General features: G+C 39.6%; 1 protein-coding gene and 1 long non-coding RNA gene across 4 annotated transcripts in view; one reads left to right on the top strand and one right to left on the bottom strand.

The window, feature by feature from the left end:
- ankrd11 (ankyrin repeat domain 11) overlaps window positions 1-27788 on the top strand; it is a 142451-nt gene that overhangs the window by 89815 nt on the left and 24848 nt on the right. For all 3 annotated transcript variants that reach the window (XM_015030235.1, XM_015030236.1, XM_015030234.1), the window contains 2 exons: window positions 12841-12986; window positions 17294-17426. In XM_015030235.1, coding sequence (XP_014885721.1) covers window positions 12900-12986; window positions 17294-17426 — 220 coding nt within the window. In that variant the 5' untranslated portion in view covers window positions 12841-12899. The remainder of the gene's footprint in view (window positions 1-12840; window positions 12987-17293; window positions 17427-27788) is intronic.
- Window positions 19733-25196, bottom strand: LOC106946106 (uncharacterized). The gene is made up of 2 exons (XR_001424694.1): window positions 24676-25196; window positions 19733-24627 (listed from the first exon to the last, which is right to left on the bottom strand). It is a non-coding gene; the product is annotated as an uncharacterized LOC106946106 (long non-coding RNA).

Below are 27788 nucleotides of genomic sequence, written 5' to 3'. Positions count from 1 at the left end.
GTTTTACTGATTGTATCTTGATTGAACAGAACCGTCACAACACATGCTCATGGTGTTGACACCCCACTGTGAGATATAGCTACTTGGCTATTTTCACTTAGTGGGTAAAAATGTGATTACGTGCGATTGCAGCGCAAAGATTTTAGCGGCTGAAATCTGTAGATCCTTCTTTCTTCATTAGTGCTTACCAATAGGAAACTCCCAAGTTTTGGCTAAGAAGAAAAACTATTTTTGGCTTCATTTTCATTGGTTGGTTGATAGTAAGTCATAGAGTGTATTTTTAATTGTTTGCTATTTGCAAACAACTACTGTTTTTCATATATGTATATATCTCAGTCACTGAAATCTTCAACAGATGTGGGCATCAAAGACAATGAAAGCACATCCAGCTGCCAGACATATTACTGACTTGTAGAGTGTTGTTTGTCATTTGAATTATAGTAGTCCAAAAATATTATAACCACACAGTCCTTTACAAATGCAATATATCATGAATTGATGCTGAAAAGACAAGTCCGATTCATAATGTTGTGCAGCTTTACTGTTGCATTAAAAGTGTCAAAATCTCACTGTTATTTAACAGACATTCTTAATCCTTTTATTCTAAACTTGGTTAACATTCTCTTTTTTCATTCTCTTGAACAAAGGTATTTTGCAACTACTACTGTAACCACTCTCCCACTAATTACAACCTATCTGTCCAATCTAATGATCTTATTGATTGTCTCATGTTGTGAGTTTTGCCGCAAGTAGTTTGTCTGCTCATCTTCATCATTCTGCAGAAGTCTTCACTTCTCTGTGGTTCGTGTTCAGATTTGTTTGATGTTCATTCAGGCAAACATACTAAGACAGGTAGCAGTGTGTTCCTGCTGAGACAGCAAGAGTGATGAGCTACACTAAGCATTGCCTTAATGATCATAAAACATGTTCATTCTAATATTGCATTGACAAAGTCTCTCACTGAATGTAGTTTCTCTGGTAATGTTGCATGATTTGTTGGAGGTTTCTTGAAGGAAACTTTGGAAGATACTGAATGTGATGATGGCAGCAGACTTCTCATGAGGGATTGTTTTGGTCTAATGTGTATGCAGTATTCCATTACCACTGCACATGTTACGCTAAACATATCGTGTTCCATTGCTCATAGACTAAGCAGTGATTAGCTACATATAGTGACACTAGGCTAACTCAACTCCTTTAAACCCTTGTCCATGAAAAAGACTTAACTGAGACGATAATATTGAGAAGTACATTACAGGGTGTCATTGGATAAAAGTGTGTTTTTGTTGTTTCTTACTGTTTGTTTTGCATTTTGGTCATGCTATCATAAAATGTGTTGCCAAACACACAAGAACAATAAGTGCCTTGTCTGTAGTAGGTTTCATGTTAGGGGTCGTGTTCACTGTAAAGTTGTGTAGAAAACCTGCTAATCGCTGGAAGAGAGTCCATTGGGTGTTTCACTGCAGAGAAATCCTAAGGGCTAATACTGTGAGTGTGCTTGCATTGGGATAGGAGCATGAATATGAACTGTGTTCATGTGTCTAAATAATATATTTCAGCTGGTGACTGAATTTAGTTTGTGGTTTTAAAGAAACATTGACCTACTGATCCGGTGATCTGCTTGTGTCTTAGCGAACGTTTTGACATGTCTACATGTTAATGGTCAAACAGAATTTTAATGCCAGGTCTGAAACTCAGCCTGGGGAAGCTGTGCACTAACTGAGTCATGAATGCATGTTGTTGTTACCGCTGAAAAGAGGCCATTGCACAGTTACTACAAAATCTTGTATTTATGCCACTCTGGCATTTGGTGTAATGGATGGACTAATTAGTGGGGTAACGTTACACAGAAAAGTCATGCTTTTGTAAATACCTCAGTTTTAAAATCCTAGTTCAATGCCTGTTTGAGACAAATATTACCACCCTTAAAAACGAATTTAATATTTTATGGTTTGATTTTTAAGTGTATAATTACAGTTATATTCAAAGTTATTTTTACTTCATATATAATTTGTGTAAAAATTATTTTTATGTGTAGAGTAGAAGTGCTAATGTTGACAATGTGGTTTGCATTAGTTGTGCAAAAAGACTTGTGCACATTTTGAAAGAGCCAAAGCCTATGTCTTTTTTTTTGATTGATGTGATATAAAGGAGAACAATGATCTCACCACATTACATTTTTTTTTCTTACATGGAATTGATTTTATTGACTATTTTTCCTTTTATATGTTGGTACAATCACCAATGTACTGTAGAGTCAATGTGACACTAAGAAGAGCTCCGCCCAACCTAAATGTGAGCTGCATCCAAAGGGGATTCATCTCTGAATCAACTATATTATAAGCTTGAGTAAGCAACACACACACTTTTAATTTCTGTATTTATGTACTAATGTATCATCCAACTCCTCTAAGATTTCCATGTGTATGTTATTAGGAAGCGATGAGTATTAGCAAAAGTCCACATGCTGCCAGGTGCTCCAGTGGCATTGGTTCCCTGCCCCCTCTTTAAGCAGGCACCGCCCCACACCTTAGCTGTCTGCAGAGCACAGCAGTAACAAGCCTTTCATCCTTCCATCCCTTCATCCGGCCCTGCCCAGTGATTTATAATTCATCTGGGATCCTGCCTCCCTTCACCCCACTGCACCAGGACAGCATTAACATTCTGCTCGGTCCCAGCTATGCTTCACCCACGTCTGTGTAGTGGGCTTGAAGACTGATTCTTGGGCCGAGCCAGTTGGGTTTTATATTGAATGTCTATTAGATTAGATGTTTGTGGATGCGTTGTGATGGGGATCGGTGTGCTTGTGAAGCATTTTGTCTGCTTCAGGTCTTTGCTTTTCCTCTACATATTTCCCAGATCAGCCTCCGCAGTTACTAATTTCTGTAATAACAAACAGAAGTGCAGAGAAATGTTTGGAAGCTTTTACCAATACATGAGTTTTCATATGACTCTGACCTCTGCTAGGTAAAGAAGAACCTTTTTAATTCTGACGTTCAGACAGAAGCATTTGTTAATTAATACTACTCTTGTAGCTTGCTCCTTTTATTGAACCAGTTCTAAATTATGATTATGTATCAGATGACCTGTTGCGGTTTCCTTGTTTATGGAACAACATTGCTGGCTTGTTTGCCTAGTCGATTTCATCAGCTGTTTTCCTGATCCAGAGCTAAACTTTTCCAAACCAGAGAATCAGAGAGCATTGGTGTATCCGTCTTGTCTTTGGGATTAAACATGTTTGTAAAGTCTAAACTGATCATTACGGTTTTAGGGCTTTGGTGATATCTGTTATACTGGCACATGTCTGCAGCAATAGACTCTCCTTATCCCATGCTACTGTTTACTTAACTTTTATTTACTTTTACTGCAGCCCCATTCTCCAAGTCTCTTGTTTTTACACAATTACTCCATCTCTTTCTTTTTGTTACTGCCTCTCCATCTGTACTGTAATGTTTTGAAAGAACTGTTTATCTAAAAACTGAAAATGTTCAGTAAGATTTCAAACCACACTGAGCAGGAAGTCATACGGCAGCAGTCAAGTGTTTGTCTGTAGAAGAGTAGGTGCAAATGCCAACAGTGGACCAAAAGCTATTTCTTATGTATTATGATTATTATCTTTGCTTTTTAAAATATTTCCTTTAGTCAAAGTGTCTGCGAACACATCATATCTTGCTGAGAAAGATATCTGAAAATGCTAGTGTAGCCAATTTCAGTTCCAAATACATTTTTCAAAAGTTTTAGTTTTTCCTGCACTGCTGTAGTTTTTGAATGCAATGTTATCTGACTTATTTGTGATGTACAGTGTGGTCTAACACTGGACATTCATTGTATATTGGCAAATTTTTACTTCTGTCTGATTGTGTGCGTTTTTCTGAGACATAATGATGCTCATCTGTGGAAAGGTCATCTCCACCCTCTGTGCCTCTCCTCCCTTGCCTTTCTCTCACACTGTTCATTATCTATCCAGACTTGCTCCCTCTGCTCTGCATTTATTTTTACCTCCTCACATAATCCTTAATTAATGTAGGATCCAGCCACAGTGCCTCACATTTTACTACCACGCACACACAACAGTTACACGAACTCACTCATTCAGTCGGTCCGAATTCAGTCATTTATATTCTCATGTCAGGGCATAATAATGCTCAGAGTGAGACATGGCATACATGTCAAGATTTGGTCTTCACATCATCTCTGGAAATGAGTTTTAACACATAGCCATGATTTCAAGAATGGGATCTGCTGAGTGACCTCTTGCTCACATAATAAATGGTCTGTTTAAATAGGTGAATGAAAGAAATCCCTAGAAAATCTACTTATTAGTGCCTCTTCACATATTTCCTACACATTTTTAAAGTCAACTTAAAAGAAATCAGATTGATTGTTTAAACACAGCTGGATACCGTGAGCTATGTGGGAGTGATTAATGGATGCAGCTCGCTCTGTTAGCTAATGATTCCAGCGTTTGTACTTGGACTTTCTGCTCCTCTGAGACCGCTTGGAAAATAAACTTTTGTTTTGTTTTGTTTTGTTTTTTTGTTATGTTTTTTTGTTGTTCCCACTTGTTTTCTTGGTATCTCTGCCACTTGTCGTTTGTCTTTGAAGTCCATGTATTCATCTATTGTGTTGCTTAATACTGTATAGCATATTTAAACGTCTACTTCTGTTTTTCACATCAGTTTTTTTCCCCCATGTCCTTGAAGTAACACTCGTGTTTTTTTTCTATTGGAAATGCACGGTGGCACTTAGGTTGTATAATATCAGAAAATGGAGAGATATTATTATTAAGAATAATATCTGAAGATTTAGGACAGGATCAATTTTGATAAATGCATATTTTCCTCACTTCTCTCATTCTGATGTGTAATCAGTGTTTCCAAATCTCTCGCTGCCTAACACGGTGGACGCTGTCACTTGTATGGGACGTGGGTTTCTGCTGGAATCAATTTCCCTCAAACAGGCTGAACGTTGATATTCCATGAAAAGCACAAATTTCATAAATTTGAAATGCAGGATCAAATTCCATTCCAAACATATCTTAGTTTGATAGAGTATAGTCTAAAAAGTGAAACTATCCAGTGAGTAGCATACCTGATGATGGAAAAAAAAACCATTCAAATCACAGTCATTGAAAATTATCCCTCCTTCACTGAACTTGAAATGTTCCATGATGCAGCCCGTATTTTGAATCTTCCCTTAAAATAACTGAGAATTTACTTAGTCAAATAAAGGACATAAAAATAAACAACTCTCCTGTTTGTCACCGAGGTCTGAGCTAAGCTATAAAAAATATTGAAAGAGCACTTGTCCTTTTTCCTGGAATGAAACTTACTAAATCTCCGAGCGCTGGCGACCTTTGACATGTTTATATCCCATCTGGTTGAATAGATTTGTTGTGTTGCTCAATAGTGCAGAAATCACTGACTAGCAAATCTTGCACACCATGTATTTTGTGATCTACTGTTTTGTTTCATTGAATCAAGCGTTCTCACACAAATTAACTAAACTGACTTGAATGTTGAAATTTATGGATCACACTGACTAGTTGCACAGCTGTAGTGGTGGTTGGGTCAAACAGAAAATGATTTGAAAATGACAAAGGAGCTCAAATAACCAGTCTGTACAACCACGGCATGCAGAACGCCCTGTCTGAATGCACGTTAAACCTTAAGTGCTACAGCAGCAGGAAACTAAATCACCATCCACTCCTGTCAGACAAGAACAGGAAGCTCAGACAACGATTCAAATGTGTTGCTGAAAACTAGACAGTAACAAATTGGAAAACCAGAATTGGGGGTGGGGGGTCGGAAGCAACATGAAAACATAGATATTTCCTCTGTTGTGTCAACAGAACAGGCTGGTGTTGGTGTAATGGTGTGAGGAATATTTTCTTGGCCCACTTTAAGCCTCTTAGTACCAACCGAGCATTATTTAAACCCCAGAGCCTACATGGGTGTTGTTGCTGACCTTGCACATTCCTTTTTAACAACAGTGTACCCATCTTGTGATCGCTACTTCCTGCAGGATAATGCAACATGTCAAAAAAAAAAAAAGGGTCAGATCATCTCAAAGTGGTTTCTTGAACATGATGAGTTCACTGTGCAATCAGTGTGTTGCACCTTTGGTATTATTTTCAACACTTTGCTGAATCTCAGCCAGAAGGAACTAAGGCAGTTGTGATCAGGGTCCGACCAGGTACAAGCAGAGTGTGTAGAAAAGATTGTACTGGAATGTATTTGGGACAGAATGCTCATCCCTAATCGACATAACAGTGATTTTTCTCTCGAAAAACTAAACTCACTGAACTGCTTGGTGTGTGCAAAGCTCAAGGATAAAGCTAGATGTAAATAAACATTTAGTTACTGTGTATTGGCATGCAAAAGGTGTTTTTCATGTCAATAGCTGCTTCTAAATCGCCTTGCAGAGTATTTATTCTCTGATTTCAGCCATCCTCTCAGGAGGTGCATTTAGTGGTTGACTTTGTTGTAGTAATCCTTAACAATGGGTCTCCACTCAGATGATAGTAAGAGCATGGAAGTGGAGCACCAGGTGCATCTAATGATTACAGGTGTTTTGAGGCTTTTTGTCACAGACATCTTAAAACTGCACATCCTCTTGACTCACCACTGTTCTGAATAGCACCGACATGCATGTAAAGGACCAACTTTCTGCAGGCCCCTTTACAGTGTTGGAGATGTTTGTTAATAGGTCAATAGGCTTGCTCTCTTTCTGTACACAGCTTTCTCGCCTGCTTCTCTGATAGGCCTGCATCTGTCTCATCCTTTAGTTGCTAGGCAACAGGCTTTCTTTGTATGTGCATGTGTGTGTCCTCACACGTTGCTGTGGCAATGTCAGGCTTTTGCCTGTGAGAGAGGAGAGGGTGAGAGCGAGAGAGATGTTGAAAATAGAGGGAAAGGCAGATGAGAAAGAAGTACTCAGAGAGGCGAGAGGGAAGAAATGAGAATGAGTCACAGAGCTGATGAAGCCGAGGGATTGGAGAGGAAAGCGCCAAAAAGCACTAGATTGTCTCTGGCCTTTCCTGCAGCCGAGCTTCATATATATATACAGACCTGCCACTATCTTAGCGAGGTCACTGGCAAAGACGGCATGATTTACCAGACTGGCAGGCAGGCAGCAAGCCCTGAGCTGTTATTGGATGGAGGAGAGAGGTGTAAGGAAAAGTGGACGTGCTTAGAATAGAAAATCAGAACAAGTGATTGAATTCCTCCCCACATCTCATTCCTCGGTTGCTCTTGGGCTCTCTCCTCTCCAAGAGTCTAACAGATAATAGGACCACTCCCACTCACTCACATGGCAAATATATTTCACATTTGGATTCCCATGTCCCCTGTACCTGTATGAATATCTGCAGCATATATGGAAGATTATCCATTCTGATTTTGCCAAAATATCTTTTCTCTTTCAGGGAATGCAAAGTAGTTAGACAAGGTTTATTGCATGTTTCAACTTTTATATTATACATACCAAAGTGAAAGGAAAAAAAGTTTGTTGAAACTTAACCTCAATTTGTAGATCATCGTTGCGCTTTAATACAGCTCTCTGTGAAACCACGTAACTGAGTTCATTTTATACTTTCTCACATTTTTTGTACTGATGCATCTCTTGAGTTTATGTTTGTGTGTGTGTGTGTGTGTGTGTGTGTGTGTGTGTGCGTGCGTGCGTTGATGTGTCCGTCTCTTCATCTTTACGCAGGCATATAATAACGTGAATGGGCCCAGGTCAAGGTCTGAGCAGCCAAGCTGGGCTGTGGTTGCCAGGATACAGCAGCTGAGCCAGGCTGGCTTTATTTGCACGCTAAACAGGAGAGCTAGCGGCTGCTGCTCTCTTTCTATAGACTGTTCCCCTCATAGCATGTCAATAGACTGTAGGGTAAACACTAGCTTAGGGTTTAATGATAATGTAATATTTTAATACCATGGTAACCCTAAGACATCATGTATTAAATACATTGGCAAATAAAATATGAGCACATTGCTTCATTTAAACAAACAAAAAGCTCAAAAGTCTTCTTTGTTCCTTGACATTATAATTCTCAGTAGGCGCTGGAGAGTGAAAGTCTGACAAGGGGAGTCGAATGCAACTTTTGACCTGCACAACATTGTTGTCACCATTTTTACCCAGATATAGCAGCCGGCTGTCGGTGTGCGCTCTGCTGACTCGTATCTGATTGTGCAATATACAGTAGGGTCGGTTGGTACTCACACAAAAACACAAGCCATGCCTGACAGAGAAATATGCCCATCCCTGTTTGCAGCTGTTGTGTTGTTCAGCTGTCAGTGTGGAACATTTGAGGTGTGTTTTTGTGTGTACAATGAGCGAGTGTTATGAGCTAGGAGTGGCTTCGGGTCAGAGCAAACAAGAGGGCTTCATCTCTGCGCCTTTATCCTCTCTCTTTCTCTACACTCTGTTTGTGAGCTTTGGTCTTTGCTCCGTCTTTCCCTTCCTCATTATTAATCAGCTGTGTCTCACGGCTGAAGTTTTTTTTTTTTTTTTTTTTTTGGCAATATCATGAATTCCTGCTGTTAATATTGGTCCTCAGGTTTTCAACTGGAAAACTAGGGCTTTCCCCATTTTAGTAACACAGGAACCTGAAACGGCTAAGTTGTAGACTGAAGCGATAACATTGTCTTTGAAAGCCCCGTCAGGAAAGCTTCCTTATCAAAATGATGAGAAAAGAGGCTATGGGATCATATTTAAGTTATATTGGTACAACTCAAAAAAATTTTTACATTGTATTGAATGTAATATTTCTTGCGTGGGTTTTCTCCGGGTACTCCGGTTTCCTCCCACAGTCCAAAAAACATGACTGTTAGGTTAATTGGTCTGTCTAAATTGCCCCTAGGTGTGTGTGCACATGGTTGTGTGTCTGTGTTGCCCTGCGACAGACTGGCGCCCTGTCCAGGATGTCCCCCGCCTCTCGCCCGGAACGTTAGCTGGAGATAGGTACCAGCACCCCTCCCGACCCCACTGAGGGACAAGGGTGTTCAGAAAATGGATGGATGGATGGATGGATTTCTTGCCAGTTACCTCAGAAAGTGAAATAATCCTTTGAAGGGTGTCGATGGCCGGCTTCTGGACATCTGTCAAGTCAGCAGTCTTCCCAGTGATTGTGCAGCCATCTGACCCAGAGTGAGAGAGGCCGTTTAAAAAATGATTTATGCTCATTTAGTTTGATTCCTTTCTCCAGACCATTTTGTTTTGATAGTTCTGTAGATTTGACCTTTGTGCATGTTGTCTGTCGCGAGATCAATATTGAGAGGCTATGGCTTCTTACGGCGAGGCTAATAGTTTTAGAAATCACAAAAGTAAAGCTCCTGATAAGGTCTAGCAGCCAGTGGCAGCTCGTGTTACTGGACAAACAAAGCAGTAACAACGTGTTCAACAGGAATTAAAAGATTCAGCAGAATTTCTCTGTTACTGAGAAAAAAATAGCAAAAAGCTCCACAGTATTTTCAGAAAAGGACTTCCACGAGCAAAGAAGTTCATCCAAGAGGGCTTAGTGATGTGCAAAGCTGCAATGAATGACTACAAAAATAGCTAAATTTCTCTTAAAGCTGTAGTTGTGGTCAGCTACAGCTTTAAGGATCCATTTCATCATTGTGATGATAAAATGGATCCAGAATGATACACTGTTGTACACCCTGACATTATTTTAGGAGAATGTGTCTAGTTGTTTTTCTCCTTTTTTCTTGTTTTTTTTTTCTCCTTGCATAGATTTGTTTATTGGAAAAAATAATATTTCCTGGTTGTCAGATGGCTAGTTTTCCTTTTGAATGGCTCTTTCAGTAAACTGCGTTAGGTTTCGAACCAACTCCGCGTTGACACCCATGCAGTGAAGTATAATGCCAGCGTCAGTGAGCCTGTGGTGTGTGCCAGTGCATCTGTGAGAGTACACAGAGTATGCTGCAATATGCTGAAGTGTTGGCCTCTGTCTGACCGCAGAGGGAGTGGCACTGAGGATAGAGAAGGTGTAGGGAGAAAGGAATACGATGCATAAATGAAAGTAATTGTTTAGTCTTGGACGAGAATAAAAGCAGAACTGGCTGGTCCTGCTCTTCTCTGTAAAAGGTCGTCTTTCTAGCTCACCTTGCTTTACTTCGTCCTGCTGGGTGACATCGCTAATCTGACCAACGCCAAGCATCAAGCCTCTTCCTGTTGACAGAATCTAGGAGCTGTAGTTGCAGTAAATGAAAGATTCATGAACTATTATTGTCTCATTCATAGTTTATATGAAGTTGCTTTTTACCATTGAAATGTCTTGTCTAAACTGTTTCATTTTCCATTGTACACTGATCACTAATTTATTTGTATCCATAATGTTTAAGTTATTTTGTTGTCTCTATAAGCTCAGTCTTTTTTTTCTTCATGGAAACAGTTTATTTTAAAAGCTGAATGTCATTGCATAAATTGCGCACATTACCAGCATTAGGATTAAAGCTAATGGCATGACACAAATTTTTAAAAATTGCTTTTTTTTTATGTTTTAGTGTTGGTGGAAACAGCTGTTCAAAGTGTTTTGGTGTCTACTCTTGTCCTACTCTTGTCTCACTGCGTGACAAGAAAACGTGGCAGGCACATTTATAACTTGTTTTCTTTTTATGTCTGTCTTCTTAAAGTTGAAGAGCTAAAAATAAATCCAACTTGACAAATTACAATCAAACTACCTTTTCCTTTAGGCGGGGGTCTCTCAAATGTCCGCCTCACTCGTGTGCACAGAATTATACATGTGGAGGAAATCGGCTTCGGCGCATACAGTATACACAAAGACTCACGGTGTCAGCAGATATTTTGAAAGTCTTGACTGGGATAGAATTACAAAGGAAATGATGCCTGTGGTTTTGACCGGGGTTCGTCTCCGTGTGTGTCTCTGTGCGACTGCCTACTTGCAAACATCATTTTCTTGTGTTTCGCAAATCAGCGAAATGCTCCGCTGCTAGAACCATCAATCATAGTAGTCCCAAAATAGTGCGCATTATTGTTCTAGAAGCCCAGCTGACCTAGTTTGAGGTGTGCGTCTGTGTTGCTGCAAGGTTTGTTTATTTCTCAGAGTAGACGACCTTCCTGCCACTTTGTTTGCTGTGGTGAGATGTGGGAGTTTAGAGGACGTGAAGTTGATTGCCTACCAGTAACACAGTGGGAGTAACAATGAAGCACAGAAGAGAGGAAAGGGGCCCGGGGTTTGCTGCGACTCTCTTTCATACAACAGTAAATGGGGCGAATCTGTCGTCCACTTTAGCCGAGCTGATCTGGTTGGCTTGCTGACTCCCTTGAAGTGACTGATTTGACTGGAAGGATATAAATAGCGTTCCTTCAATAGGATAAAGCAGAGTGGAGGGAACGGGATGGGGGAAGGGCTGGATGTGAAAGTGGCGCCAGGGATGATAGTGCTGGTGTCTCAGTAGAGGAAAAATAATGCTGCCATGGTCTCATCTGTTCACTCACTCAGTCAAGGAGACGATCATACTTTGACGCAGAGAAGAAAATGTTTTATTGAAAGGAGAATTTAGAGAGCTACTGTATGAGTAATTCATGGCCCTGAGAAGCAGAGGTACATGCAGGAAGGAGGTAGATAGAAATGCACATTTTCTTGTGTTGAACTACCACTACCCACAAAAGATGCTGCTGAAAACAAAGCATCTTTTGCTTTGGAAACTGCTCACATTAACCTAAGCAGGTAGAATTATTGGTGGTGTTGATGTGGTGGCCCAACTTTTTCAGTGAAAATGGTAGGTATGTTGTAAATTGGTACATACTAAAGCCCACAATTACAAAGATTGGCTTGCTGTGGCTGTAAGTGGCTGTTTGGGTTTTTGTTTAGACATGCCTGTCATGTTTCTGAAGACATTCCTTGGCTGTCTTGATTTTGCTTTGGATCCCAAAACATGGGGTTACACTACATGTTGCATGGGCTGCCCAGTTGTCATTAGAGCATTCAGTTTATTTATCCTTGAATTATTTTTATTTTTGATGTGTTGCTGTTTGTGCCACCTTAAAATTGGGCAAACTGAGATAGATTTAATTCTGCAGGTTCCTAAAAAGTATTTCTTTGTACATCAGATATCTCCATTTTACTTATTTTTCTATTTTTTTATATATATATTAATTCTAGTGGGGTGTTTTGTTTTTTTGCTTTTTATTTTTGTTTTGAGAAATGCACTGCCTGCTGAGCAATTCAGGTTTCATAAACTGTGATGAAACTAAAATATTCACATTTTTCAGTAAACCTGCAAGTTCTTCTCATGAGACTGTTTTTTGTATTTTGTCTAGGGCATTAAATTCAAAATGTTCTTGATATATTATCTACTATCAGCTCAGTTTCATCATGGCTAACTTTGCATTTAAGATGGTTTGGCTTTCAAATAAGGGTTTCAATATTTGACCTAAATGTGTTGCCAGTAGCCATTAAGGGAAAAACAAAACAAAAAGAAAACGTTGAGGGGGCAAAACTGGGTCGACTAGATATAGAAGCGATGGAGAATAATGCCAGATCTAACAAAAACCAACTTGAGGATATACTATGTTTAACGAATTGACTTATAAAAAGTCAAACTTTAGTTTTAAATGAATCCAAACGATTATCAATAAATAACTCAAGATCTTTTATAATTCTTTTGACTTGAAAGTGCAAATCATGTCCTACAAAGGTCTTTAAAGCCTCTCAAATTTAACTTCCTGAATTGTACAGAAACCCTGAAGAACGTCTGTGGCTTTTCCCAGCGTAGTGTTGATGACTGCATTGTGTGAACAAGTGAATAGTCATGTCGCACCCAGGTGCTAACCTCCTTTTACAATTTCTTTCTGTTTCTCTCTTTTTCACAGACTGTCGATGACGATGCAATGGCAGCGTGAATGAAGCTTGGCGTGGGGAGATCTGAACGATGCCCAAAGGTGGGGGTTCTAAAACCCCCCAGCTGGACCACTTCCCACTCAACACCGACATGGTGGAAAAGCAGGGTGGGAAAAAGGTACGGAAAACCCTTTAAAGTGTTATGATTTGGAGCTGTCCCCAGATGCAAGCGAGAATTTTTTATTGGTCAGCAAAAGTCTTAAATAAAATATTTGTTCTTTTAAGCCCCGTCTTGAATAACACTTGACTACACAGAAACCTTTGGCGAATATCAGAAAATAACTTGGGAATTACCCTGAATTACATCCAGTGATTACATGATTATAGTTCCATTACAGTTTCACCACACTGTCTGCGTTCTTTCCCTGTTTTGTCTTCCCGTGCACATTTTTCATCCATTAAGTGCCATATAGACGGCCACTTCACCAGACTTATTCCACTTGAGACGGTGTCGGGTCACCAAACGCATGCAGGGTTCAGCATCTAACCAGCAAAGGAATGGGATGGCTGTTGACTCTCGCTGACCAAATTTAAATTAACGTGCGGCATTTTCATTATCGTCGCAGTTTGTCGGAATACAAATTAGTATTTTGTAAGACTGTTTTCTAACTATGGAGTTGGGATGTTTCTCTGGCTACTGCTGCTTTTCAAATCTTATGCGTTGACGAGTGCAATTTGGTGCCGATTGAAATGGTATACTTCTCTTAAAACGTCTGCCTGGGTTATTACATAAACAGACAGAAAGCACCGAGACAGCCTAATCCAAAAATAACTACGGCTTGTTGTCCAAGAAAGCAGAAGCTTACCACATGAAAATAAGATGGTGTGATCTTGTAGAATTGGTCACTTTAAAAGATTGTTCTGAATATTAATGTCTTTAATTTTTATTCTCTGCTCTGCATTGAATGAATTTCAGTCAGTGTTACATTTAACCATGCAAAGTTAATGTTTTAAAACATTTAATTGGCAGGTAATTATTAAAAAGCTCTGTAAAACCATATGTTATCAGCATTTGTATAATACAGAGAAAATAAAAAAAGTAAAGCTTAAAAGACGATCTCTATCTGCGTGTCCAGTTGGTCTGTCTCTGCTTACTCGTAATTCGCATGTAAAGTTGATCTCATCACTTAGATCTGTATATATTTTTTTCTTCTCCATCCACGTTAATCTGTCAGTAGATGCTTGAATAAATGCTTTCAAAATCATATGCAACGTGTAGTACCTGCAATCTTTTATGTTTGTCTGTTGCTCAATTGTCAACGTTACCACATCCTTATTAACACAGTTATGTAACGTCTTTTTCATGCTTGAATTTTTTTAACATGAGTAACTCATAGAAAAACAATATATTCCAGGCAGATTTCACAGGTACACTTTGAGCTCTGCCACATCAGACACCTTCACTGTTTAATGTGAACTAGAATGGGGACGGTGTCCCCATTAATTGAACGCGGGTAGAGCTTTACCGTGCGGATCGACAAAATGTTTTGCACGGCGCGATGATGGTCATGGTTTCCATCAACAGTTAACCTGCCGACACTGACTGGCAAAGAGAGGCATTGCTTATGCAGGCGTAGATTTACAGCCCTCTGCAAAGGATTGCATCAGACTCTGCCACGAAGGGAGGGAGGGGAAGAGAGAGAGAGGGAAGGAGGGGAAAGGTGCAAGGGGGTGGGAAAAACATTGTGAGATTAAAAGAGCAGTCACTGCTAAGAGACCACCAAATAGGCTATAATCTGACAAAAAAAAAGATCAAAAGAAGGTCCTCTTATCAAAGCATTAACATTTAATTTAACAAAAATATATTTGCACTTGGTGATTTCCCCCCCCCCCCTCTGCTTTAGAGAAGTGTTTACACATTCTGTAGCTGTCCTCTCAGCTCGCATGTAGCTTTTGCTCAGTTATCTCCGTCATGCTTTTGCTTATTTTATGTGTGCTGGTGCAGAAGCCTTTGTATAGCTGAGTGTAGACTGAGAGATTAGTTCACTGTAGCAGACAGTGTTTGTCTCTACTGTACCATGACGTCATGGTCTTATGACTGGGGCAGGGCAGGACAGTGGGAGGGGCTTGAAGAGTTGACACATAATAGAAAATCCAGCCTTGGGTTAAAGATGAATGAGAAGAGAAGGTAGGACAGGAAATTAAGCTGAATTGAGTGTGTGCGTGTGTCTTCGTCATGATCCTAAACCTCTTGGACAAAAATATCTTCACCATGTAGCAAAACAGCTACAGATATTTATAAGCTTTGTAACTATTTCTCTCATGTCTCCAAAACAGCAAAGGTTTCATTTGGACTTCTTCTAGTCAATGTCTTAAAGTTTATTTCCTTTAGTTGATTTCCTTAAATGTGTCATATCATAATTTTTCAGTAATGATTGTGATTATAATATATTTGCCAGAAGACTGGCAGATCCGTTACATTTTCTAACATCATATTTGTTTTCAACTTGCTCTTGAAGGTTCTGTTTTCCACAAACTTGGCAGCGAAGGGTGTATTTAAAGTGTCTCTGATTAAAGGTCATTTAATCTTCCTAGGACCCAGCCTGGAAGGTGCTAATTGCTTCTGCATATTTGTGCATTTCCTTTAAAAACAAAAGCTGGAGAGGCTACACCCCTCTCAAGTAGTTGAGTACGGTATGTTCTGATGGGTCAGCTTAGGAACTGCAAGCTTCGTATTAGAAGTGAATCAAAAGCTACATTTCAGTAGGTGCAGTAATTCTGTGGCTCTCATGTTGAGCTGTTCGATTTTAGCAAAAGGTGTAAACCTCGCTAAATATTGTGACGGCGATGTAGATTACAATTAAACCACATTGTCTTGACTCTTAACTTTCATCATTACAATTTCCCCGCTTTTTTCTGCACTTTACCATCTCACTCAATATACATAGTGTTTCAAATGCAATTTGAAACCATCCAACTGGGCAAAATACACTTGCATGCTATATTTCAATAATGAATGTCACCTGAAATATGATATTCAATCAAAAATTTGATCCAAATAGTCATTTATGATTGTGATGTTTCAAACAGTAATTTTGCACTGATGATAGCAATTGGAAAATAAAAACAAAAATAGAATTGTTTTGACCAAAGTACTAGGGAAAAAAAACAACTAAATAAAATAAATGCACAGCTGAATGTTATACAAAACTAAAATACTACCTTGCGTAGTAGTTTTGTAATCTATGAGCAACAGTTCTGGGGTTTAAAGAAAATATTTTAAGAAAAACAAAGATTCCTTATGAAGCAATTATGTTTTCTTAACAGATTTTAAATAAGTAAAATACCACTCATTGAGATTGTGCAATAATTGACGAATATGACAGAAAGAAGCCTTAATATCTTTCTAACTTGGAAGGAAAAAAAAACAAAAAACATCCTCAATAAGTTGCCACTGATTCTGTTTAGTAAGTCAAAAACCAGACAAAGCAGAAGCTGTTCAGCAGGCTTACGAATTTGCTCACATATCTAGATGGAGTTGTAGAATCGGGTCAGTGACAACAGTGAGTATTGTGCTGTATGTGTTCTCTTCCTCTTTATTCAGAGAAACTGATTCAACATTGTGGCTAGCTTTGTGTCCTCAGCAGCAGATCAGACCCCAACTTTTCCCTGCCTTTGTTTTTGCACATGATTTTGATGCAAACAGTGGTGCAGCCGGCCTGCCGTGTCTCCTTGCAAGATTAGGACTTATCTAACACATATCTGCAAGTTATTGCTGAGAGAAAATATGAAGATGTTTGAGTTTGAATGAAAATGAGTAGCTGAAAAGTGGGGTTTAATTTGGTTTATTTGTGCTTGTTTAGTACATCCTCTTTCACTTCACCAGGAAGCAGCCTGGTGACACGCATTGTTTTAAATACAAGCTTTAAAACATTTCATAGCTGTTAACTTTTAATCCGCTGTTGTACTTTGCATTGTGCCATGTGCCACGATGCAGGAAGAGATGGTTAACCACAAATGTTCTGATCCTCCTGTTTTTTTGATCCAAACTATTAAAACACGGCAGCACAGGTTGGAAGCACATGAAGGTATCTACATCTGTTGATGGCTGATAAGTTTGGTGCCGTGATTGTTTCCAGCAGCCTTAGGCCACAGAACCGAGCAGGCGTCAGCTTGGCCTCTTATCCCCATGTTTTTTTTTGTTTTTTTTTTTTCTTTTCTTTTTTGTGACTGTGGGGAGGTAATCTAGGAAAGAACTTCATGGAAAAATGGTTTGAAAACCCCACAGAGGTTGGAAAAGTCGGTGCAGAAAAAGGCACTGAAAATTAAGTAGACTGCAGGAACCACAGATTGCTGTGGTCTATTTTAAGTTTTACTCTTAACAGATATGCAGGAGTTGAAATCGCCTTCCCTTTGCTTCATCTGTGCACATGTTCTCTATGCTGTTTAAAGAAGTCTTAGTAATTTATTTTGTCTCTTTTGCAGGATAAAGTGTTGACAAATAAAACTCCCAAATTGGATCGCAGTGATGGGGTCAAAGAGATGAAAGAAAAGGCCCCTAAAAGGAAGCTACCCTTCACTGCCGGAGCAAATGGAGACCAGAAAGATTCTGACTCAGGTAGGAGAAAGTTGCACTGTGTCTGAGCATCTGATCTGCATTTTCATGTTAACTTTCAAGTGCAAATCAGAGAGGCAGAGACTTGCATTGCATCACTTCCTCCAAGGTTGATGGGAAGTTGTTGTGCTTTCACAAAGGGGGGTTGGGCTTTGTGGAGGCAAAGTTCTTGTAGCTGTAAGGTAGCTGTCTGTCTGGGAGAGCTGAGGAGTTTTACCTGCTTCCTGAAAGGAGGGAAATAAAACACTGTGATGATGATCCAGTTAACTTTTAAACAGTAACATTTACAGACCTGCCCAGGTCTGGTTTCCTGATTAGTTTTGATTAGGGAACAACACATTACAGCTCATTCTTGTTCGACTTTGGGTCTAAATGGCCCTGGATTTAGTTTGTTGATTCTACGGCTAAACAGAGGCTTAGATTACAGTTTTCATCTTCAACACTGACTGAGTTGCTACATTGCTTTATGCTGAGTGACCACTCTGAGCTCTGTGCTGCAGGTAGGGAAAGAAAACAAAGTACTGCAACACAAGACTGTTATGGCTTGGAGTTGTTTGATAAGACTGAACATTTATTTTTAGTACATATGTGGGTTTGCATTTGGGTACCATGTGCTTCAGAGGACTTATGGAGCCCTAGAATATCTTATTGAGTGTGTTTTATTGAATGTGTGTCCTTATTGCTCCTTTGATTGCTACTCTTATACTTGTGCAGTCATTTTATGCATGCCTTTTTAAAATTCTGATATTGATGTAGGAAGAATGTCTTTTTTTTCCCTCTTACAACAGACGTCGCATATTGTTGCATCATCATCTGGTTTAATATTATTTGCCAACCAGTTTTACCCAGAAAGAGGTCAACCTCCCCACCCACCCCCAAAATGAGGGCAGGTGTGAACCCTCATCTAAGGAACAATAGCTCTACAAACCTGTATGCTAAAGAGTTGACGTTAATGGGCTATTGAAACTTTCTCAGTTCTGGCTCTGTATTCGTCTGTAGTCAGAATAAAGGCACACCCAAACTAACACTTTTTTTTATTTTTTCAACTTGGAAAACTACTTGAATTTGCTAACATTCATGCTCAGCTAACGGGGAAACTATTTATTATTTAACATTTATGCATTTAAATACAAGAATAAAACAGTAAACAACTAAAACAAAAACATTAAGTGAACATATGTTCTTCCGTATAATTACAGTTATAACTGTTTTTGAGATATTTGGTGCATTCACAGGTAATCAATGACAGAAACACAATAAAACTAGCATAAGCAGAAGAAAGGATAATAAGCTATTTCTTCTGGATAAAGCATAGAAATGCTCTGACAAGAAAAACAACCATGTTTATCGTTATTTGGATTTAGCAGTGTGCTCAGGTGGTTATTTTTAGTTGTGAGTCTAGAAGGTGTGATTTTGGCCGATATGTATGTTTTCCAGCAATTTAGGACTTCATTTGGAATTAATTTTTCTCTGCAAGATATTTACATTCAACGTGCGCTGTGTCCGGGGCTGTCCTTTTTGTTTTTACCTATATTTCTGCTGGTGAAAAGCTTATTCAGAGCTTGCTGATGGAGCTGCAATACCTGGTGATTGCATAGCGTAATCAGCCGGATGGTAAATGCGAAGTTGCAAGTTTGTCACGTTTGTTGAAACTGCACAAGTACAAAACTGCTTTGTTTACATCTTGTGGTTTATCTTTTCATCCCATTTAAAATCAAAGTAATCCCAAATGGGATACTTTGTATTTTTGGGGAACTAATAACTACATATTTGGACCTCTGTGTTCTAAATTGGCAAATCAGTCCCTGCATGTTAACATTGTTCCACCTCCCTAAACAATGGTCCAAACATTACATTGCTATTGTCATTTGTTGGACTTATGAATATCGGTTGGGTAAATGTTGCCTATCAACTATTTTTTCCCCCCGTTTGTATTGTCAGTATGATGACATAAAGTGAGCTTTTGAGAATATGTTTTGGATGTAAGGTAAATGTTTATTCATTTTTGGCTTGTTGCTCGGTCTTTCATGTTCTGACTCAACTATGTCAGTGTTTCGCATCTCTGACTAATTTTTCCTTCATCCACACTTCCCAATAACTGTGTTGGTTGTTGTAGGAGCAGAGTAATATTTGTTAAATATTTTTTTGAAAGAAGCATGGTTAGAGCAGCTTCTGCAACATGAATAAGTCTTGAGGAATGATGGCGAACAGCAACTCTACAAAAGACACAGTGGATACACGTGTGGAAATGACTCTTTGCTAAGGGCTGAGCTGAAACAAAAATCTGAACTGCCTACCATCCTTCAGTCTAGTTCACCAGTTTTGTTTTTGCATTTCAAGTCGCATTTGAGCCTCAGATGTGTAGCACTCGGGCAGTATTAGGAGCGTCCTCTAACCTGAGTCTCAGCAGCTGGAAGAAGCATTGTTTTAAATCAAGCCTATGGGCTGTAGACTGCTGGATATTAGAAAAACCAAAGGCAAATACCCAGAACTGGTGCTTAGCAAAGGTTGTGCTGTTGTTTAGCAAATGATTGACTAATAGCACCCAAATTTCACTTAATAGTTTGGCTTTATTTGCTTTGTCGGCTTTTGTGTATTGTTGGGGAAATGCCCAAAGCAACTCTTATTGCACATTCTCATGTCCGAGCTGTTGAGTTATTGCCCTCAACACTTTGAGTCCACAATCTTGATCTTGATCTTGATCTGAAAGTTCACACAACCATGTGATCTATCACTTTGTCATTCGTGATTGACAAAACGATCTGCAGCGCAGGGGTTAGTGGTTGAGTGTTGAACACACAACGGTGATCTATAAGGGGCCTATTCAACAGTAACCGAACATTTTGGTTTCCTGACTGATGATGATCTCACTCTTTAGTAGAAGATTCAACTGCAGTCTCAGTTTCAACATGACAAATTTCCATTAAGGGAGAGACACAGAATGAGAATGTGACACAATTCAGAAACTAAAAAAGCAACACGTGTTGAAACTTCAGAACATAGAAGTTGCACAAAACTGATTAGTTTTTTTACCAGAGGTAGACAACGGAGTAGAGCAAGATGATATTAGAAAAACATGCATGTGTGATAATGTTGGTGAAAGCTATGATGACACGAGTTGCAATAAATAAACAGTGTTGAGGTCTTTCTGCTTAGGGTGCATAGCAAAAACAGACTTCAGATCATGATTTCCCCATCCAACTATAGAAAAAATATATTTTAGTGGTTCCATCTAAGCAAGTTTGTAATGAAAAAGTTGTCACTGGATTACATCTACCTGTTTGCAATGAAACAACTTTGACGTAGAGTCATAATGACATCAGCATTTTACTGTCCTACAAATATTCATGCAGACAAAAGGGAAATTCGTATGAGATAATTGTGATGCCTAACAAAAGCTGAAGCAAATCACTAAGATGACCGAAATAACAGAATGTAGCAGATGTTTGTGCTCAGCTGGCACAGAGAATCGTGCTGTGGTTGTCTAACCAATGATGTTGGCCTTTTGCTTTTGTTCCTTATCATATTTCACACTTCTTCTTTATTGTGGTTTAATTTGTTTTTGTTTTTTGTGTTTCCAGTTTAAGCCGATTTTTGCCATCCGCTGGAGAAGTGTGCATATAATCATCATCTTTCCACTGGATTCTTCTGAACTATATAAAGGCGATTTCAGAGCAGCAAAGAATTTTATTTTTACTTACCACGTGAACAAAAATGCATATTTATAAACACAGCAATCACGTCTCCACATAAAAAGCTTTCAGAATGAATCAGGCTGTATGATTAAGAAAAGTTTGTTAAATGTATTTGTTTTAGATTGGGAAATCTTGATACTTTAGTATGCATTGGTGTCTTTTCAACTTCTAATCAAAATGATCAAAAGTGATTTTTTTTTTTTACAAACTTAATGTATAAGATAGTAGTGAAGTGAGAGGGAAAAAAAGTGTGAGAAAATGGGTTTAAAAATTCACGATGTTGTCAGCACACCCTGAGCTTTTATTGGTGTTCATCAGTGTTTAGGACCTCCAAGCAATCCATGACCACGTCCTGAGGATTGCTAAACAGCAGCATTCCTCCCACTTGAGATCATCTCGTTTCCTCTTCTTCTTTCCTGTTAAAGCACAGCAGCATCACACCAGAGCTCAGACTAGAGGGAGGGAGGTAACTATGAAGGTTTATTAAAAAAAAAAAAACTGTTCATACATGAAAGTAATGGTTCCATATCAGGAAAGTCCCCAAAAAACCAACGAAACAGCTAATTATTCTTGCTTCATCTCGTCCTCTTTTTGGTTACAAATGTTATCTTATTATAGAGATAAGATTTTTATTACATCACTATTTTTTTTTACTTATTATTTAAAAAGAGAATATTGAAAAGCTTTATCTTTGGTGTTCTGAAGCTGTCAGATTAAGTTATTTTTCTTCAAATTTCTTTGGAAAGTGCAATCAGTTTTGCTTTCTTTCTAGATAAAGGATATCATGCAAAAAGGCTGTCTTGTATAATTTGTTGGTGGGACTTTGAAGCAGTGGTAAAAATACTAGTTGACATCCAGTTTGCTGGGTTGACCCAACATAAGTCTCAGTCTACAAGGGGTCAAGTTAGCAGCACAACAACAAGAATCACAGCTGTAAACATAATAAGGTCAATTTAGGGTCACCTGCAACCTTAGAATACAGTGAGGGGACAGATCTCACCACTTTAGCTTTTCTTTCACTTGTTCTCCTTGATATGAAGTTCATCATAGTTATTATTGGACCTTATCGTACACACTCTTTTTCTCATTCACTAAACGTGATGTGACTATTATTCTTCCAAGAGTTGATTTATTTTAGGTGATATAAAAATAAGTTGAAGCCTTCAGCGAATGCAGCTGACAGACCACGTTGCTGCAACTTTTCAAGACTTTGGTGCATGTTTGAAAACAGCTATGTTGTCTTCTTTAAGCCGTTCTTAAGCTGTTATTAGCCAGACCTCCTGCTGTCCTGCTAGGGGAGGGATAAAGTGGTGTTAATGTATTTTAAGAGTTAGACTGGAAAACAGAATTGTTTAGGTATCTACATCAAGGTAGTTTATCAAAAGTAACATTCCTGTGAATACCAGGACATAGACCTTCCCAGCAGAACCTCTTAAGAATTTGAGTGGTGTTCTTCACTTTGTCATCAGTGGTCATAATGTTACAACTAACCTGCGTTCAGAAGGCTTGACCTATCCTTCTTTCCAATTTGATTTGGTACAAATCATTAGCTTGGCTTGGTTGCTGAGCTTTATTAACTAGCTAAGACTCACTGTATTGTGTATAAAATATGTTCTCACTGCTGCATTTCTTTTTCAGTTTACCTAAATTTATGACAGTATTGATAGCGTGCTGCAATTGGGTCTTGCAGAGATCTGTAGTCAGCACATCATTTAGCTCTGGGAGGCTGTCTTATTTTCCAGACTCCCAAATGAACAGATGTAAATTGTTTCACATAAAATAGTCTAAATGTGCTGCTCAGGTTTGTGCTGATTGATATGTTCATATTAGTTGTTGAGCATATTGCATGTTCCTGTGTTCACACTGTATGTTCGATTCTCTTGCCCTGTCCTGAGCATTGAATAAACACACTGTTATATCCTGCTAGGTCTCCCTTAACTTCCTGTTTGAGCTACCTTTACAACTCCCCAAACAATGTTTCACTCTTAACGTACTGCAGTCAAACATACCTGGTCTGGCTGGTTAGAGTGGTTCGTCTTGTCGTGGCGTCTGCTAGCTTACTGAAGCAGAAAGTGTTTTTATTTTGCCGTTACCTCACACTGTAGTATTATCTGCCTGCCATTTGAAAACCTACCTCTATTAAAACGTGGCATTTACGTTTGATGTGTTTTTCTCCCTCTGGCTCAGGTAGGCGGTCTTTTTATGGGACTGGCAGCCCCTAGCTCACTTTCTTTTCTAATCTATTCTTTTCTTCTCTTATCTTGTTAGTCAAGTTTCAAGGAGGGAAGAGAGTAAGGTTTCACCCTTGTCTTAAAGCTGAAGAATATCATTTTACTGAGACACTGTCCCCTAAATAGACATCAAACGGAAAGATAAGAAGTTGAAGCATTCAGAGTGTGTGTGTGTGTGTTTAGACAAATTTTGCAGGGAAAATTCAAGTGTGCCGTTATTGATTTAAGTTAATCTGAAGAATTGATTATCAAACAATTGTTCCATACACACTTTATGGGTGGGAAATAAAATCTATCCAGATGTTGACGATTCTGACTCAATTAACAAACACCAAGACTTGATAACTTTCCTGTTAATGTATGGCATGGCAATTTTGAGGAAGGTTAAAACAGAACAAAGCATAAAATGATCACCTAAACTGACATTCAACTGCATCCTGCAGCCTCACCATTTTATCTTGGTAATCTAAAATATGTCAAACATGAGGAACCATTTTACACAGTTCCACTCAGCGGCAGAGCCACAGCAGCTGATCTTACCTGCAGTAAAGAAGACCATTCAGATAGCCATGCCAGAGCTCCCCAAAGTCAGAGAAATTAATGCTAATTACAAGGTTCATGACAACTCGAACTGTGATGTACCTTCCACCATAGAAAATCATTTATATTCTGGGCTTTGCTGTATCAAACATAACTGAAAAGAAATTTGACTTTTGATCATTGCTATATCCAACACCTTGAAATTGGCCCCTGTCTCTTTAAGAACCCCCTATCCTTTCTGACACTTCAGCACGTCATCACGCAATGCTTCTTCAAGCCATCCATTGATGGCATTTACAAGCGTTCTTAGGTATGGTTTAGTTCCTAGTTCTTAAGAACGTTCATAAGAACCATGTAGTTCCTACGCTCAGCAGAAATGCAGTTCCACCAGATGTTTGCTAATTGCTGCTACCGCCAGTCTAGTGGAGCAGAGACGAAGCTGGGAACTAAGGCCAAGCTTTGGGTAAATAGGTAACGCTTTGAACAAGTGTTTAGACATCCCATAGATTCAACGATTCCTCAAATATGCATGAATTGTTGGCATGCTCTCCCATGCTTTGTCAGCCACCTGTTCTTGATCACTGTCGTCGTCATCACCATCATCGTTATCGTCATCATCACTTTGTTCTGCATCAACTCCTGACTGAAGGTGAGGAAGTGGTTCTTGCTGTGGTTGCTGTAGGGACATCCTAAGGTTTCGCAGTTCTTTCAGCAGCTCTTTCTCTCGCTTTTGCTGACCTGCTTTCTCTCGCTTTTGCTGACCTGCTTTCTCTCGCTTTTGCTGACCTGCCATAAAGTCCTTCATCAAAGTGAAAAACGCACTTGATCCACTGGGGCCAGGTTTTGGTTCACCTTCCTCATCTGATCCATGCGTCATTGATATGCTCTCCCATGTTTTGTCAGCCACCTGTTCTTTCATCTTTGATTGTGATCGAAGACTAGATCTTTGCTTCACCAGACGAGATCCTCTTCTTTCGTTCGCCATAATCCCACTTCTGACACCATATGTGACGGGGTTCTCTTATGACTTGGTCAAACATAAACGACTGGTCTCGGCCAGAGATCACTTTAGTGAAATTTATTAAGCTTTTCTTCAGGTGAACAAATCAGAGAGGTGCAGAACATGTACAAAGGACGTCTAGGGCAGGTTAAAACGGACAAACAGCAGTACCTTTAGTGCAAAAGTTCATCACTTTCAGTGTTACTTCTCAGGAGTCTAGCCACAGACTGACTCAAAGTGGAACAAAGCCCTGCTTTTAAGCTACAGGCTCCGCCCACAGCAAAAAACAAGCAAGCGAAAACAACTAAACAATTACTTCTAATTCAGGTAAACTCTTAAAGTAAACAAAATAATAATAAATAATACCAAGAAGAAAATATATATATATATATAGATATATAGATAGATAGATAAACTTGTGATCAAAATATAATACTCAATTAGAAAACACTCGGTACGCAGCGCTGTAGTCTTCACTTCCTCGCAACCCTTTGTCCATTAGCCGCTGGAAGGTGGCTGGAGCACCATGCAGGCCGAATGGCATCACAGTAAACTGGAAAAGACCAGAAGGAGTACGAAATTCTGTGTACTGTCTGCTTGAAGGCTCCAATGGAACCTGCCAGTACCCTTTACACAGGTCAAGGGTGGTAATGAACTTGGCTTTTCCAATCCTTTCCAGCAGCTCATCCACCCTGGGCATGGGATAGGCTTCGAACTCTGAAACTGCATTAAGCTTTCTGAAATCAATGCAACTCCGTAGTGAGCCATCTTTCTTGCACACAATGACTACTGGTCTGTACCACTCAGAGTTTGAAGGTTCAATAACACCTGATGTTAGCATGGTCTCGACTTCATCTCACAGCTGCCCCACCAACTGTTGTGGACCTCTATATGGGCGTTGATGAATTGCCTGTTTCTCTTTCAGTCGAATTGCATGCTCAATTTAGGTGGTCCCACCTTGATTAGGAGAAAAGAGAGGAGACAGTCTCTGGAAGATCTGCTGAAGCTGTGAGGCTTGATGTGAGGTCAAGTTACTGAGATTGGGGGTTGACTGTTCAGCCATGACTTCAATGCCAGGAACCTCCTCCACTGACCTCAACAGGCATGATGTTTCTGGAGCTGGACATGATTGTTCTTTCCACTCCTTCAACAAGTTCACATGGTAAGTCTGTGTAGCTTTCTTTTTGTCAGGATGGTAGACTTCATAGGTGGTGGGTCCTAGTTGTCGGCGAAGAGAAGGAATGGTAACCAGCGGCGGTCCCAATTTCTGCCAGTGTCGTTTACAAACTTCTGCAGCATCCTCTTCCTTGTCTGGTTGAACCTTTCAACCAGTCCATCAGTTTGCAGATGGTAAGGCGTCGTCCTGATGGCTGAGATCCCAAGCTGTTTATGAAAGAGTTTTAGGAGATTAGAGGTCAAATTAGTTCCCTGGTCTGTCAAAATCTGATCTGGGATTCCAACTCTTGAAACAGCTGGACCAGAGCTTGAACTATTGCAGGAGCAGTAATGGTATGCAGTGGAAAAGCCTCTGGAAATCAGGTGGAATAATCACATACTACCAGGATGAACTGATGACCACAGCCACTCTTCACTAGGGGTCCAACAATGTCCATTGCAACCTTATGAAAAGGAGTGAAGATGACAGGTAGTGGCTGGAGGAGCGCCCGATCTGACTTCCAAACGGGACGAGTCTTCTGGCATGTGTGACAAGAAGCACATAAGGTATTAATGTCATTGTATATTGACGGCCAGTAAAAGTCATTTATGACACGCATAAATGTTTTGTGACGCCCCAAGTGCCCTGGTGTGTGCTAAATGCATTACAAGTACCCTACAGCTAGTTGGAACTAACCATTGTTTTTCATTACAGGCATACAATACACCATCTTTTATCAAAAAAGTTTCTCTCCCACTCCACTTAGCTTCAGTCGTTTCACTCACTCGGTCAAACAAAGGTTGTAAAGACACATCCTGTTTCTGTAAAGTATCAATATTTTCAGGTGCTTTCCACATGTCATCTACTGTTAAATCTGTTAACACATTTCCACTCAGCATTAACTTTTTCTAAATTTTTTCTGCTTTCTGGATTTTCTAGACCTCTTTGAAACCTCAAACAAACTCATCAAAATCAGGTAAAGACCCAACTTGTTCTTTGGCCTGAGAACGAGTAATCACAGGACAGGAAACATTGCTAACTTTGTCCCCCTCAGTTTGTACTTCTCCCAAAAGATGAAACATCACAAGTAAATCTGTACCCAAAATGACATCAAAAGGTAGGTTTTTCACCACACCAACGGTTAGCAAATGGTTGATCATCAATAATGACAGTCACTTCTGCTTTTGGATAAACATGACAATCTCCATTCACACACAAAATCTCAGTTTTCTTTTCATAGTTCACACATCCAACAGGTACAAGAGTCTCTTTTATCAGTGATGTGGAACTACCACTGTCCATTAATGCAGTCACCTGCTGTCCATTCACAGTCAGTTTTATGAGTTCTAGTTTCAAAGTTTTTGACTCCAGCCTGATTTTCAGTTCTAGGAGCATAGCAGGAACCAGTAAACTTAGTCTTCTTTATTGGGCACACTGAAGCCTTGTGGCCCAGCTGCTGACAATAGCAAATCAGTGGCTTACCATGAGATGGTTGATTCACAGAACTGGTGGTACCTTTAACCTCCTGGCTTAGCTCTCTGGCATAATGTTGATGTCCAGCTGGTTGAGCAGGTCGTGGTGCAGGGTTGGAGAAACGTGCTGCTCCTCCTCGCCGTGCGTTCATGTACTGTAGAGCCAACTTTGCCGCAGTCAGACCATCCTCAGGCTCATGTTCTTTCACCCAGGTCCTTACATCAGAGGGCAGAACACTCAGCAGTTGTTCCTGGATGATGAGCTCCCCGA

This window comes from Poecilia latipinna, unplaced genomic scaffold, assembly GCF_001443285.1.
Source record: "Poecilia latipinna isolate Pla-1442-1.1 unplaced genomic scaffold, P_latipinna-1.0 Scaffold176, whole genome shotgun sequence".
NCBI lineage: Eukaryota > Metazoa > Chordata > Actinopteri > Cyprinodontiformes > Poeciliidae > Poecilia > Poecilia latipinna.
The sequence above is the reverse complement of the archived record's forward strand: the minus strand, read 5'-3'. Positions and strand labels throughout refer to the sequence as shown.